The sequence below is a fragment of the Ceratotherium simum genome, chromosome 12, assembly GCF_057802395.1.
Source record: "Ceratotherium simum simum isolate JZ-2026a chromosome 12, ASM5780239v1, whole genome shotgun sequence".
NCBI lineage: Eukaryota > Metazoa > Chordata > Mammalia > Perissodactyla > Rhinocerotidae > Ceratotherium > Ceratotherium simum.
The window spans coordinates 34,926,285-34,942,296 of NC_141911.1; the positions used below are offsets into that span (position 1 = coordinate 34,926,285).

General features: G+C 35.0%; 1 protein-coding gene across 6 annotated transcripts in view; it reads left to right on the forward strand.

Annotated features, from left to right (window-relative positions):
* The window catches only part of LRBA (LPS responsive beige-like anchor protein), a 718,950-nt gene that overhangs the window by 121,219 nt on the left and 581,719 nt on the right, over nt 1-16,012 (forward strand). For all 6 annotated transcript variants that reach the window (XM_087437546.1, XM_087437548.1, XM_087437549.1 and 3 more), the window contains exons 17-18: nt 418-515; nt 15,182-15,274. In XM_087437546.1, the coding sequence (XP_087293672.1) occupies nt 418-515; nt 15,182-15,274 (191 nt within the window). The remainder of the gene's footprint in view (nt 1-417; nt 516-15,181; nt 15,275-16,012) is intronic.

Genomic DNA, 16,012 nt, shown 5'->3' on the forward strand with positions numbered 1-16,012 from the left:
CAGATTCACAGTATCTATTAGCATATTAAAGGCTCTAATATGTCTTGCTGTGGTAAAAAAAGAACAATTCAGTTCCCCCTTCATCCCAATTTCTTGATATATAAACTTTTAAAAAAAGATTTAAAAAAAAAACCTGTTAAGTCTGCAATATCTATAGAATATGTTTTAGGAAGTCTTGATACAGTATAAGAACTATTTTATTTTTTTGATTAAGAAATTATTTGACTATTTGGTGGTGTATATTTTGATTTATACAGATGAATATGTATATATAAAGAAACAATTTGTTAAAAACAAGTATATATTGTATACATGTCTGCTTGTTTTTGAAGTTGAAATTTCTGTTGTTTCAGAGGTATTCAGTGTTCAAATAAGTTTTTTTCCTTATTTTAAAAAAAATTTCTAAAATGATTTTAGGATGACAATCTAATGGATGTCCTACAGCTGCTTGTTGCGTTAATGTCAGAACATCCTAACTCTATGATACCTGCCTTTGACCAAAGGAATGGGATACGGTAAGAGTTTAATATGTCAAGAGTTTTAATATATTTAATATAAGAGATTAGTTTGGAAATGATAGAAAGATTATTAGATATGAAAAGTATTACTGGATCTTATATTATAAAATTAGTTAAGAGATAAGACCCCTTTATTTCACATTTTTTGAAGAAAGCTTTAATTATAGAGGCTATTTAATTTGTGAAGATGGCTCGGGCAAATCATTCCAGTATTTTGAATGGTTAGTGCTGTTTTACAGCTATTGTAAGGTCAAATTCTTTAGCAGAGTTATCTTTAGGTCCTAGAATAGTAGTATTCAATTGTGATCCAAAAGAAGATCTCTATCCTCCCTTTAAAATATCATTTCCTCCACCCCTAATCCCAAATCATTATTGTATTAGCCTACTCAGGCTGCCATAACAAAATGCCATAGACCTGGTGGCTTAAACAACAAATTTATTCTCTCACAGTTCTGGAGACTGGAATTCCAAGATGAAGGTGCTAGTAGGGTTGGTGTCTGGTGAGGGCTCTTCCTTTGGGTTGCAGATAGCCATCTTCTTGCTGTATGTTCATATGACCTCTTTGTGTGTGTACAGACAGAAAGAGAGAGCAAGCTCTTTGGTCTCTTTTTATAAGGATACTAATCTTATCAAATCACCTACTCCAGGATGCTATTTAATCCTAATAACTTCCTTAAAGGCCTCATCTCCAAATACAGCCACGTTGGGGGTTAGGGTTTTAATGTATGAATTAGGGGGCACACATTCAGTCCATAACAATCATCAATAACATGACAGAATACTTTTGTTTTAGCTCTTTCATTTAATGAGAATGCTTTGGGGCCGCAAAAACTTAACAACTACTTTGCTGGATGATCAGCTACAGTAACTAATTTAATGATCTAGTTATAATAAATTTCCCACATCATTTCTCTATTACAGATCCTTTTTTTGGTACCTTTCAATACTTATTCTGTATAAGATAGAAGATGACCTTTAGGGAGTGTATTTTCAGAGTTCTTCAGAGAAACAGAACCGGAAGGATGTGTGTGTATGAAACAGAAAGAGAGACAGAGAGACATTGAGATTTACTTTAAGGAATTGGCTCATGTGATTGTGGAGGCTGACAAGTCCAAAATTTGCAGGGTGGGCTGGCAGGCTGGATGTTGCAGTTTGAGTCTAAAGACAATCTGCTGGCAGAATTCCCTCTTCTTCTAGGGAAGTCAGTCTTTTTTCTATTAAGTCCTTCAACTGATTGGATGAAGCCACACACATTATGGAGGGTAATCTGCTTTACTCGAAGTCTATTGATTAAAATGTCAGAGTAAATGCCGGCCTCATAGAATGATTTGGAAAGTATTCCTACTGTTCAGTTTTCTTGAGACATTTGTATAGAATTATTATTTATTCTTTGAATGATTGCTAAAATTTATTAGTACAGTTATCTAGATGTGGAATTTTCTTTGTAGGGATGTTTTTAGATACAAATTAAATTTCTTTAATGGATATAGGGTTGTTTAGGTTATCTCTTTGTTCTTTGATGAGCTTTGGTACGTTTGTATCCATCAAGGAATTGTCTGTTTCATCTGAACTGTCAAATTTATTGATATAAAGTTGTTCCCTTAATTTCACTTAAATTTCTGAGGAGCCTGTAGTGATATCACCTCTCTCATTTGTGATACTAATAATTTTTCTTCTCTCTTTTTCCAGATCAATCTGACTAGAGGTTGATCAAATTTATTGATTGTTACTGTTTTGAGATCTTTCTTCTTTTTGAATGTAGGCATTTAGTGCTATAAATTTCTTCCTAAAGCAGTTTTAGTTTACTCTCCTTTTTATTCAGTTAGAAATACTTTTATTTTTTCTTTTGATTATTGTTTTATCCATGTGTCATTTAGAAATGTGTTTCAGAAATCTTTTTATGTTTATTTTTTTTTGTCTTTGGTGAGGAAGACTGGCCCTGAGCTAACGTTAGTTTCTAATATTCCTTTTTGTGCTTGAGGAAGAGTGACCCTGAGCTAACATCTGTGCCAGTCTTCCTCTGTTTGTATGTGGGATGTCACCACAGCATGGCTTGATGAGTGGTGTAGGTCTGCGCCTGGGATCTGAACCTGTGAACCCTGAGCTGCCGAAGCAGAGTGTGAGGACTTAACCACTACACCACCGGGATGGGCCTTTTTGATGCTTTTAAGATTTTTCCTTTGTGTTTGGATTTTGACTATGTTTTATTTAGTTGTCATTCTTGTTTAGTTTGTTTTTAATCTTTTGTGGTTTAGTAAGTTCTTGGATATGCAAGTTAATGTTTTTTCATCAAATTTTGGAAGTTTTTTCCCATAATGTCTTCCCATATTTTTTTATGCCCCATTCCTCTTTTTTTCAGGACTTATATTTTACTTATGTTGGAATACAGGCATGCCTTGGGAGATATTGTGGGTTCAGTTCCAGACCACCACAATAAAGCAAACATCGCAATAAAGCGAAGTCACACCAACTTTTTGGTTTCCCGGTGCATATAATAGTTATGTTTACACTATACTGTAGTCTGTAAAGTGTGCAATAGCATTGTGTCTAAAAAGACAATATACATACCATAATTAAAAAATGCTTTATTGCCAAAAAATGCTGACCATCATTTGAGCTTCAGTGAGTTATCTTTTTGCTGGTGGAGGATCTGGCCTTGATGTTGATGGCTGCTGACTGATCAGGGTGGTGGTAGCTGATGGTTGGGATGGCTGTGGTAATTTTTTTAAATAAGACTACAATGAAGTTTGCCACATTGATTGGTTCTTCTTTCACGAATAATTTCTCTGTTGCATGCATTGCAGTTGTAAAGCATTTTATCCACAGTAGAACTTCCTTCAAAATTGGAGTCAGTCCTCTCAAACCCTGCTGCTGCTTAATCGACTAAGTTTATGTAATATTCTAAATCCTTTGTTGTCGTTTCAACAATCTCTATAGCATCTTTACCAGGAGTAGAATCCATGTCAAGAACCCAATTTCTTTGCTCATCCATTAGAAGCAACTCCTCATTGCAGCGATTCAGTCACCTCTTGAGGCTCCACTTCTAATTCTAGTTCTCTTGCTATTTCTACCACATTTACAGTTGCTTCCTCAAATGAAGTCTTGAACCCCTCAAAGTCGTCCATGAGGATTAGAATCAGCTTCTTCCAAACCCCTGTTAATGTTGATATTTTGACCTCTTCTCATGAATCATGAATGTTCTTAATGGCATCTGAATGGTGAATCCTTTCATAAGGGTTTTAATTTACTTTGCCCAGATCCATCAGAGGAATCACTGTCTATAGCAGCTATAGCCTTATGAAGTTTATTTCTTAAACAGTAAGACTTGAAAGTTGAAATTACTCGTTGATTCATGGGCTGCAGAATGGATGTTGTATTAGCAGTCATGAAAACAACGTTCATCTCATTGTACATCTCCATCAGAGCCCTTGGGTGACCAGGTGCCTTGTCAGTGAACAGTAATATTTTGAAAGGAATCTTTTTTCTGAGCAGTAGGTCTCAACAGTGGGCTTAAAGTATTCAGTAAACCATGTTGTAAACAGATGTTCTCTCATCCAGGCTTTGTTGTTCCATTTATAGAGCATAGGCAGAGTAGATTTGGCATAATTCTTAAGGGCCCTAGGATTTTCAGAATGGTAAATGAACATTGTCTTCAACTTAAAATCACCAGCTGCATGAGCCCCTAACAAGAGAGTCAGCCTGTCCTTTGAAGCTTTGAAGCCAGACATTGACTTCTCATCTCTAGCTATGAAAGTCCTAGATGGCATCTTTTTTCCAATAAAAGACTGTTTCGTCTATATTGAAAATCTGTTGTTTAGTGTAGCCACCTTCATTAATTATCTTAGCTAAATCTTCTGGGTAACTTGCTGCAGCTTCTACATCAGCAGTTGCTGCTTCACCTTGAACTTTTATGTTATAGAGATGGTTTCTTTCCTTAAAACTCATGAACCAACCTCTGCTAGCTTTCAACTTTTCTTCTCCTGCTTCCTAACCTCTCCCAGCCTTCATAGAATTGAAGAGAGTTAGGACCTTGCTCTGAATTAGGCTTTGGCTTAAGGGAATGTTGTGGCTGGTTTGATCCTCTGTCCAGACCACTAAAACTTTCTCCATTTCCGCAATAAGGCCGTTATGCTTTCTTATCATTCCTGTGTTCACTGGAGTAGCACTTTTAATTTCCTTCAAGAACTTTGCATTCACAACTTGGCTAACTGTTTGGTGCAGGAGGCCTAGCTTTTGGCCTATCTTGGCTTTCAACATGCTTTCCTCACTAAGCTTAATCATTTCTAGCTTTTGATTTAAAGTGAGAGACATGAGACTCTTCTTTTCACTTGAACACTTAGAGGCCATTGTAGGGTTGTTAATTGGCCTGATTCCAATATTGTGGTATCTCAAGGAGTAGGGAGGCCCAAGAAGAGAGAGAGGGATGGGGGGATGGCCAGTCAGTGTGGCAGTCAGAACACACACAACGTTTATCAGTTAAATTTACCATCTTATATGGGCGCAGTTTGTGGCCCCTTTTTAAAACAGTTACAATTTTAACATCAAAAGTCACTGATCACGGATCACCATAACAAATATAATAATAGTGAAAAAGTTTGCAATATTGTGAGGATTACCAAAATGTGACACAGAGGCATGAAATGAGCAAATGCTGTTGGAAAAATGGCGCTGATGCAGAGTTGCCACTGACTTTTAGTTTGTAAAAAAATGCAATATCTGCGAAACCTAATTAGATGAGGTATGCCTGTACTACATTGTCTCACAGGTTTCTAAAGGTTTGTTAATTTTTCATGTTTATTTTCTCTGTTCTTCAGATTGGAAAATTTCTATTAATCTCTCTTGAAGTTCACTGATTCTTTTGCCATCTGAATCTGCTGTTGAGCACCTCTTGTGAATTTTTCATTTTTCTTAATGTACTTTTCACTCTAGAATTTCCATTTGGTTCTTTCTATAGTTTATTGAAATTTCCTAATTGCTAACTCATTGTTAATCTATTTTAATTTTTTGAACATAGCATTTTTATTTTTATTTTTATTTATTTATTTATTTTGGTGAGGAAGATTGACTCTGAGCTAACATCTGTTGCCAATCTTCCTCTTTTTTCTGAGGAAGGTTAGCCCTGAGCTAACATCAGTGCCCATCTTCCTCTATTTTGTATGTGGGCCGCTGCCACACATGGCTTGATGAGTGGTGCATATGTCCGCACCCAGGATTCGAACCTGCCCACCCTGGGCCACTGAAGCGGAGAATGTGAACTTAAGCACTACACCACTGGGCTGGCCCCTTGAACATGGCATTTTTAAATTTGTAGAACATATTTATTACATGTTTTCTGAAATCTTTGCAAAATCTAACATTTACACCTTGAGTCATTTTTGATTGACTGCTTTTTTCCTGATTGAGTCACAGTTTTTGTGTTTCTTAGCATGTGTAGTAATTTTGGTCAAAAACTGAGCATTTTGGATAAATAATATAGCAACTCTGGATTCTGTTTTGTTTTTCCATGGATTGTTGGTTTTTGTTTGTTTGTTTTAGTAATTTGCCTTGTGTAATCTCCAGATTTTGTCTTCCCGATGGTGTGCAGCTTCTGGTTTCTCTGCTCATTATTTTTTATTATTATTTTCTTTCTCTTTTTTTCTTTTTCTTTCACCCTCCCTTCCTCCCTTTCTTCCTTCCTTCCTTCCCAGCACTCTTAGGGTTGCACGTGTTTCTACATGTCTTAGAGGTCAACCATTATTTAGGTAGAAGTTGTGATCAAATACCTTAGGCGCATAAGGTCCATACACTCATGATTTGTGTATGTTTAGGAATTGCATTCAAAGTTGCATCTATTCTCTAGTTATTCTCTAGTCTCCCTTAGCTTTCCCTTTTCAGTCAGCTACACAGGTCTCTCCTGTACATATGTACCTTCTCAGTCAGCTGGGTATGTGTGGAGAACTTATCTCAGTCCTTCTATGACTGTCTCACTTTTAGCATCTCCCTGTTAAATTCTTTCTGGTCTACTGGTAACGGTTAATGGTGACTGCAACCTTGGTTGAGCAAAGCTCGGAGTTTTCTCCTTTTGTTCATAACCCGTTCTGCTACTTTCAGCTGGGAAACATGAGTTTTCATTCCTTACCCTGAATGAAGTCTGCCCTTCTGAAAGCAACACGGTTGCTTTTTGCTGCCAGCCCCAAGCTGCTAAAACTATACTTCCCACAGCTAAACTGAGGTGGGGGTTTGGGGGTTAGCCTTATCAACAAGGCCACTGACTCTTGATTTTCTTACCGCAATCTGTAGCATCTTCTCAAGAATAAGTGCTTCTCAGTTTGTTATCTTTCTCTGGTTGATTTCCGTTTTCCTGAATGGTTACATGTGAAAGTTTTGTTTAGTTTTATTTCTGTCTTTTTATATGGAGTGAAGATGCTGACCTCCATGTTGGCATTAGTGGAGTCATTCCCCCTATTTTGTTTTTTTAGTATATTTTAATTGTTGGTACTTTTTCAGTCTTTTATTTGTTATTGTGAACAAATGAAAAATCTGTAATTTAGACTAATATAGAGATACGTGAATAACTAGTCTCATCTAAATGTATGTGGTTCAGTTACTTTTAAACACTAGGTAAAGAGATTTATTAAATATTTATAATAGTTATATAGACTAAAAATAACTTGGAAATGGTGGGTAGTTCCTTTAAATCTCATTGGAGTTCTGTGGAAATATTCCTTGGGTCCAAAAATTCAGTATGATATTTTCTAAATTGTGGATTTTTATTTTTTTATGATTTAAAGAGAGAGAGAGGGCCGGCCCCGTGGCTTGGTGGTTAAGTGAGCGCGCTCCACTGCTGGCGACCCGGGTTTGGATCCCGGGTGCGCACCGACGCGCTGCTTCTCCGGCCATGCTGAGGCCGCATCCCACATACAGCAACTAGAAGGATGTGCAGCTATGACACACAACTATCTACTGGGGCTTTGGGGGAAAAAAAAAAAAAAAAAAAAAAATCTTTAAAGAGAGAGAGAGAGAAAATCCAAATGGAGTATTGCTACATAATTTCATTATCTGTTTATGGTTACATTCATACCTAATATGTATAGTACCATAATTTTTAAAGGCCAACATCACAAGAGCAGAGGTGGATTTTTTGTGAAGCTTCGTTATTCACTGAAAGTCAAATGGAGTATAACACAGGCTCAAACTGAAAAAATTAGAGCGAGAATAGTCTTTATTGCTGCAAAATAAGATAGGAATGCCAAACTGCAAAAGTAGCATTTCCAAATTATAAGTGGCAATTTAATTTCCATCAAATGACAGAAATTTCTGCATTTACTTGTTAAATATGAATTCTTCTCTACCACCACATCATTTAAACATTATCTTAGATATAAATCTTGGAGCACTTATCCTTCCTTAGAATTGACTGTGTTTTCTGACTTGGTGTCAGTCACATCATATGCCCTGCTTAGATTTAAGTTCTAAATTTTTAATTTTTAGAGTCTACTTTAATGAGCTTTTATTGTATCTTCTAATATCTGTGAACAGATTGAAATAATCTGTTACTATTCAAATTACTCTTTATTGTTTTTCCAGTACCTGAATAATAGTTCCTTCATTGAAAGTACAATAGTTTATATGCCATATGCACTCCAATTAAAAAAATATATAATATCTATACATATTTATTTATATATATAATTAGAGTAAAACAGATTAGATGAAAATATTCCCAAATTTTAATAGTACTTCTTATGGGTTACTTTTATTATCTTTTTTATTTTTATTGTTAGTGCTGTCGAGCCATTTCTGACTCCTAGTGACCTTGTGTACAGCAGAGTGGAACCCTGCACTGTCTTTTTCTGCTCTCCTCTCACATTCCACTGCTGTATCAGACAATGCTCTGCTGCTATTCATAGGGTTTTCATGGCCAGTTTTTTCAGAAGTGGATGGCCAAGTCTCTCTTAGTCTGGAAGCTCTGCTGGAACCTGTCCACCATGGGTGATTGTGCTGGTATTTGATATATTGGTGGCATAGCTTTCAGCATCACAGCAACATGCAGCCACTGCAGTATGACAGCCGACAGATGGATGGTGTGGTTTCCTGACCAGGAAACGAAGTCGGCAGTGGCAGTGAGAGGGCCGGATCTTGACTACTCTAGATCACCAGGGCTGGCTTATCTTCTTTATACTTTTCTGTGTTTCCAATAGAGAAGTGTACATGTGTTTATAAATTTTTTTATAATTAGGGAAATATGTAAATGTCATTGAAGCAGTCCAAGATTTTGCCCCAGTAATGTAAGAAATATTTTTTGTATTAAATAGGGACTAAACTTTGAGCAAATAGCAAAATAGGCTCACTTAAGTTTTACAAAATTTAGTGGTTGTGTGTAGTAGATAAAATAAACTAATAGAATTCTGCTTTAGTGAGAGATATTTAAAAATTATTGTAGGATAAATAATAGGTTTATAGATCTAATTCAAGTCATTTAGATCTTTCATGTTATTAATCCTAATAAAACATTTGGAAGTGATTAGACAGTTGTATTTGGAGTTCATCTTTTGATGAAATCATTGTGATTTTAACCAAAGATATTTGTTAATTTAAGCTATAGTAAAAATAGATTTTTGCTATGTTGAAATATCTTAGAATGTTGTGGTTTTTAATCTGGTATTAAACTTACATTATTTCTTTTATAAACAATTAATATGATTATTTTACTTAATTTAAATCATCGAAGGCAAGAAATTTATAAACCCATCGGTGTTAGCCTAATGATTGACTGTTGTAGTTTTGGTAGTACAATTTGAATTAAAAAATGACTAGTTTCAGATGTCTCGTTTTATGAGATTACAATGTGTTATGAAATTAGATGCTTTTAGTTCATATTTTAAGAGGAAACAAACATCTTTTTATATATTTCCTTATGTGTTAATCACCAAAGTATCAAGATCTTTCCTTTTTGTTCATAATTCTTTTTTTTCAGACAGTTATTAAACAGTGAAATTTTTTATCTAGAAGGATACTTGACAGTGTTAATATTTTAAAACAATCATAAAAGTTTCCAATTTTTTTCTAAATGTTTATGAGGAAAGAAATGCTATAATGAATCAGTTGAACTTTGCTTATAAAACTCAAATTTTGTATCATAATCAAATTTTGCTTATACTCAAATCAGTGGCCTATAACTGAATGGCCTGAGAGATTTTTTTAAAAATTATATTACTATGTAATTTTTGAGAATTGAATGCAAAATTTATTTTTAGGTTTCTTTGATCTTTAAATTTTTTTACTTTTGTAATTATTTTTGGTTATTATTCATTACCTGTTATCATTATCATTCATTATCCTCTTCCCTTGCTTATCATGATGAGAATTATATACAAATTTAAATATGTGCTACCACTAAACAATGATTTCTTTGTATTGAATTAAAAAAAGGTGTTGGTAACCTCCAAAGGGCATTGGTAAGCCTGTAGTAGAAAAAAACCTCTCTCAAAGTCAGGTTTATGCCATATAGTTTGTATAAGTACATGCATGGAAAAGCCACCATAGTTCCTAAATATTCCAATTTGTTCTCATTTCTTAGTCTTCATTAAAAGGAACAATAACTAGTGTGAGACAAGCAAATTTTTTTAAGACTTTATTTTTTTTTAGAGCAGTTTGATGTTTACAGCAAAATTGAGAGGGAGGTACAGAGATTTCTCATATACCCCCTGCCCGTACATATGTATTGCCTCCCTTATCTTCAACATCCCCAGTGGTACAGTTGATGAACTTACACTGACACATCATAATCACCCAAAGTCCATAGTTTACATTATAGTTCATTCTCAGTGTTATACATTCTGTGGATTTGGACAAATGTATAATGGCATGTATCCATCACTATGATATCACACAGTATTTTCACTGCTCTAAAAATCCTCTGTGCTCTGCCTCTTCATCCCTTCTCCACTCTCCCCTGTCCCCTCTAAGCTCTGGTAACCACTAATCTTTTACTGTTTTCATAGTTTTGCCTTTTCCAGAATGTCATATAGTTGTAATCATACGTTAGTAGCCTTTTCAGATTGGCTTCTTTCACTTAGTAATATGCATTTAAGTTTCCTTCGTGTCTTTTTATGGCTTGATAGCTCATTTGTTTTAGGGCTGAATAATATTCCATTATTTGGATATCCATAGTTTATCCATTCACATATTGAAAGACATCTTGATTGCAAGTTTTGGAAATTATGAATAATACTGCTATAAACATGCATGCGCAGGTTTTTGTGTGGACATAAGTTTTCAACTCCTTTGGGTAAATTCCAAGGAGTACGATACTGGATCGTATGGTAAGAGTATGTTTAGTTTTGTAAGAAACTGCCAAACCATCTTCCAAAGTGGCTGTATCATGTTGCATTCCCACCAGCAATGAATGAGAGTTCCTATTGCTTCCCATCCTCACCAGCATTTGGTGTTGTGTCTTCTGGATTTTGGCCATTTTAATAGGTGTGTAATGGTTTGTCATTGTTGTTTTAAGTTGCATTTCCCTGATGACATATGATATGGAGCATCTTCTTATATGCTTATTTGCCATTTGTATATCTTCTCTGATGAGGTGTCTGTTAAGTTCATTGGCCCATTTTTTAATCGAATTGTTTGTTTTCTTACTGTTGAGTTTTTTTTTTGTTTGTTTGTTTGTTTTTTTGTGAGGGAGATCAGCCCTGAGCTAACGTCCGTGCTAATCCTCCTCTTTTTTTGCTGAGAAAGACCGGCTCTGAGCTAACATCTATTGCCAATCCTCCTCCTTTTTTTTACCCAAAGCCCCAGTAGATAGTTGTATGTCATCGCTGCACATCCTTCTAGTTGCTGTATGTGGGACGTGGCCTCAGCATGGCCAGAGAAGCGGTGCGTCAGTGCACGCCCAGGATCCGAACCCGGGCCACCAGTAGTGGAGCGCCTGCACACAACTGCCAAGCCACGGGGCCGGCCCCCTACTGTTGAGTTTTAAGAGTTCTTTGTATATTTTGGATAACAGTCTTTTATCAGATATGTCTTTTGCCAAGTATTTTCTCCAAGTCTGTCTTGTCTTCTAATTCTCTTCATATTTTCTTTTGTAGAGCAGAAGTTTTTAATTTTAATGAAGTCCAGCTTATCAGTTATTTTCTTTGTGGATTGTGTCTTTGGTGTTGTATCCAAAAACACATCACCATAACCAAGGTCATCTAAGTTTTCTCCTATGTTGTCTTCTAGGAATTTTATAGTTTTGCATTTTACATTTAGGTCTATTTTGAGTTAATTTTTCTGAAGGATGCAAGGTCTTTGTCTAGATTCATTTATTTGCATGTAGATGTTCAGTTGTTCCAGTGTCATTTGTTGACAAAGAATATCTTTGGTTCATTGTATTGCCTTTGCTGCTGCTTTGTCAAAGATTGGTTGACTGTATTTATGTGGGTCTGTTTCTACACTCTCTATTCTTTTCTGTTGATCTCTTTGTATATTCTTTTGCCACTACCACACTGTCTTGATTACTGTAGCTTTATAATTTCTTTTTTTTTTTTACGATTAATGGTTTATTATAAAGGATACAGCTCAGGAACAGCCCAATGGGAAAGCTGCATAGAGCAAAGTGGGGGGGGGGGCACAGAGATTCCTTGTCCTCTCAGGCACACAACCTTCTCAGTGCAGCAGTGTGCTTCCAGCCCAGAAGCTCTCAATCTTTTTTTTTTTTTTATTGCAATAACATTGGTTTAAAACATTGTATAAATTTCAGGTGTATAGCAATTAGTCTTTGCGTGGTGAACGTGAGAATATAGTAAGTCTCGACGTCAGGTATCATCAATCTTACAACTTTGTTCTTCTCCTTCAATATTGTGTTGGCTATTCTGGGCTTTTGATCTTCATATGAACTTTAGAATGGTTTGTTGATATCCATAAAATAGCTTGCTGGGATTTGATTGGAATTGCACTGAATCTATAGATCAAGTTGGAAAGAACTGGGATCTTGAGATATTGAGTCTTCCTGTCCATGAACATGCATTTTCTCTCCGTTTATTTAGTTCTTTGATTTTGTTCATCGGTTTTGTAGTTTTTCTCCTATAGATCTTGTACATATTTTGGTTGATATATACTTGTGTTTCATTTTTTTGAGTGCTAATGTGAATGGTATTGTATTTTTAATTTCATATTCCACTTGTTCATTGTTGATATTGAGGATAGCAATTGACTTGTGTATATTGACTTTGTATTATGCAGTCTTGCTATAATTACTTATTGGTTCCAGGATTTTTTTTTGTCAATTCTCCTAAATTTTCTTCATAGATGGTCATGTCATCTGCAAACAAAGACGGTTTTATGTGTTTCTTCACAATCTTTATACTATTTATTTGCTTTAGCAAGAACTTCCAGTATGAAGTTGAAATGGAATGGTGAGAGGGGATATTCTTTCCTTGTACCTGATCTTAGTAAGAAAGTTTCGAGTTTCTTCCCGTTAAGTATAGTGCTAGCTGTGGGGTTTTTTAGATAGTCTATCAAGTTGAGAAAGTTCCCCTCTATTCTTATTTTATTTGGAGTTTTTAATATGAATGAGTGTTGGATTTTGTCAAATACTTTTCCTGCCTCTCCTGATATGATCAGTAATTTTTCTTTCTTATCTGTTCATGTGATGGATTATATTAATTGCTTTTCAAATGGTGAACCAACCTTCCATACCTGGGATAAATCCAACTTGGTCATGGTATATAATTCTTTTTATACTTTTTTGGATTTGATTTGCTAATATTTTGTTGATGGTTCTTTAATCTTTGTTAATGAGAGATGTTGGTCTGTTGTTTCCCTGTGATGTCGTTTTCTGGTTTTGGTATAGGGTAATGGTGGCTCAAAGAATGAGTTAAGAAATATTTCTTCTGCTTCTGTCCTCTGAAGGAGATTGAAGAGAATTGGTATAATTTCTTCTTTAAATGTTTGATAGCATTCACCAGTGAACCCATCTGGGCTTGGTACTTTCCATTTTGGAAGGTTATTAATTATTGATTCAATATCTTTAGTAGACATAAGCCTATTCATATCATTTATTTTTTATTGTGTGAGTTTTGGCATATTGTATCTTTTAAGGAATTGTTCCATTTTATCTAGGTTTAGAATTTGTGGGCATAGAATTGTTCATAGTATTCCTTTATTATCCTTTATGTATCCATGGGATCTGTAATGATGTCCACTCTTTCATTTCTGATATTAGTTAATTGTGTCTTCTCTCTTTTTTCTTTGTTAGCCTGACTAGAAGCCTATCGATTTTATTGATTTTTTTCAAAGAACCAGCTTTTGGTTTTGTTGAGTTTTCTCGGATTTCCTGTTTTCAATTTCGTTGCTTTCTACTCTAATACTTATTTCTTTTCTCCTGCTCACTTTGGATTGAATTTTCTCTTCCTTTTCTAGTTTACTAGGGTAGAAACTTAAATTACTGATTTTAGATCTTCTTTTCTAATATACATATTCAGTGCTATAAATTTCTCTGTAAGCCTGCTTTCACTGCATCCCACAGATTTTTTAAGTTGTGTTTTCATTTTTTTTAGTTGAAAATGCTTCTAATTTTTCTTGAGATTTCTTCTTGGACTTATATGTTATTTAGAAGTGTCTGGTTTTTTTTTTTTTTTTAAAGATTTTATTTATTTATTTTACCCCCAAAGCCCCAGTAGATAGTTGTATGTCATAGCTGCACATCCTTCTAGTTGCTGTATGTGGGACACGGCCTCAGCGTGGCCGGAGAAGCGGTGCGTCGGTGCGCGCCCGGGATCCGAACTCTGGCCGCCAGCAGCGGAGCACGCGCACCTAACCGCTAAGCCACGGGGCCGGCCCATAGAAGTGTCTGGTTTAATCTCCAGGTATTTTGGGATTTTCCGGTTATCTCTCCGTTACTCTAGTACTCCGTTAATTTCTAGTTTAATTCCATTGTGGTTTGAGAGCAAACCTTAGGTGGTTTCTAATCTCTACATTGGTTTAGGTGTGTTTTATGGCCTTGAATGTGGTCTACCTAGTGATTTTTCCATGTGAGCTTGAGAAAAATGTGTATTCTGCTGTTGTTGGATGAAGTAGTCTATAGATGTCAGTTATATCTGGTTGATTGTTAGTACTGAGGAGTTCAACTATGTCCTTACTGGTTTTTTGCCTGTTGGATCTGTCCCTTTTTGAGAGAGGAACATAGGAGTTTTCAACCATGATAGTGGATTCATCTATTTCTCCTTGCAGTTCTATCGGTTTTTGCATCCCATAGTTTTAGGCTCCGTTGTTAGGTGCATACATGATAAGGACTGCTATGTCTTCTTGGATAATTGACCCCTTTATTATGTAATGCCCTTCTTTATTCCTGATAACTTTCCTTATTGAAGTCTGCTCTGTCTAAAATTAATGTAGCTACTCTTGCTTTTTTTTGATTAGTGTTGGCATGGTGTATTTTTCTCCATTCATTTACTTTTAATCTATATGTGTCTTTATATTTAAATTGAGTTTCTTGAAGACAAGATATAGTTGATAAGCAAGCTTTTAAATGTCAGAAATGTATATTAAATTCACCCAGATCATACTTGAAATTAGGTTTATAATCATAGGAATATATGAAAATACATGCACAAATATATATATTATATATATATCTTAAATCATTATCTTTGAAAAATATACTCAGAGTAATTCTTTTTTAATTTTAATTCATGCAGTGTTATCTATAAACTTACGGCATCAACAAGCGAAGGGATCAGAGTACAAGCTCTCAAGGCAATGGGCTATTTTTTAAAACACCTGGCCCCAAAGTGAGTATGCATGAAATCTAAAATAGGCTGTTGTATATTACTTATTTATTTTATAAATCTTTGAAAAAGTATTTGTGTGCTGTGATTCCTCTAGTCTTTCTTTCCTTTATTTTTATTCATAAAATGCTATATAAATTTAATCCCATTTCTAGATGTTAAAAATAAAGTGAGGACAGGAGTATATTGTTTGTTTTATGTGAAAATTATTTTAATTTTCCATTTATTTTTGGTTTATTATGAGAATACAGTTGCATAAATTGAATTCTAGATACCATGGAGACTTCATTTTAGGTGGCTTGATCATCGTTAGCTTTATGTGTACTATAAAGCTGCCATATTAACCTGGATGTTTGTCACATAGTGTGTTCTACTATATACATAACTAAAAAGTAGAATGCGTACTTTTTTTTCTTAGCTGAATGCAGACATCTATATCTTACATATTGGTCCTTGTACAAGAATTGGTTTATTATAAAAATTAACAATTTTGGTAGTAGAAAAACGTTGGTAAACTGTGTTCTTTATGTTGGATCCAGCGGGCTGCCTGATCCAAATGTTAAATAAAGTTTTATTGGAACAAAGCCACAATAATTTATTTGCTTATTATCTATGCCTGTTTTCACATTGCAACAGCAGTGTTGAATTGCTGCTACAGGGAACATATGGTCCACAAAGCCTAAAATATTTACTATTCAGCTATTTGCAGAAAAAATTTGACAAACCGGGGGGTAGAATTAA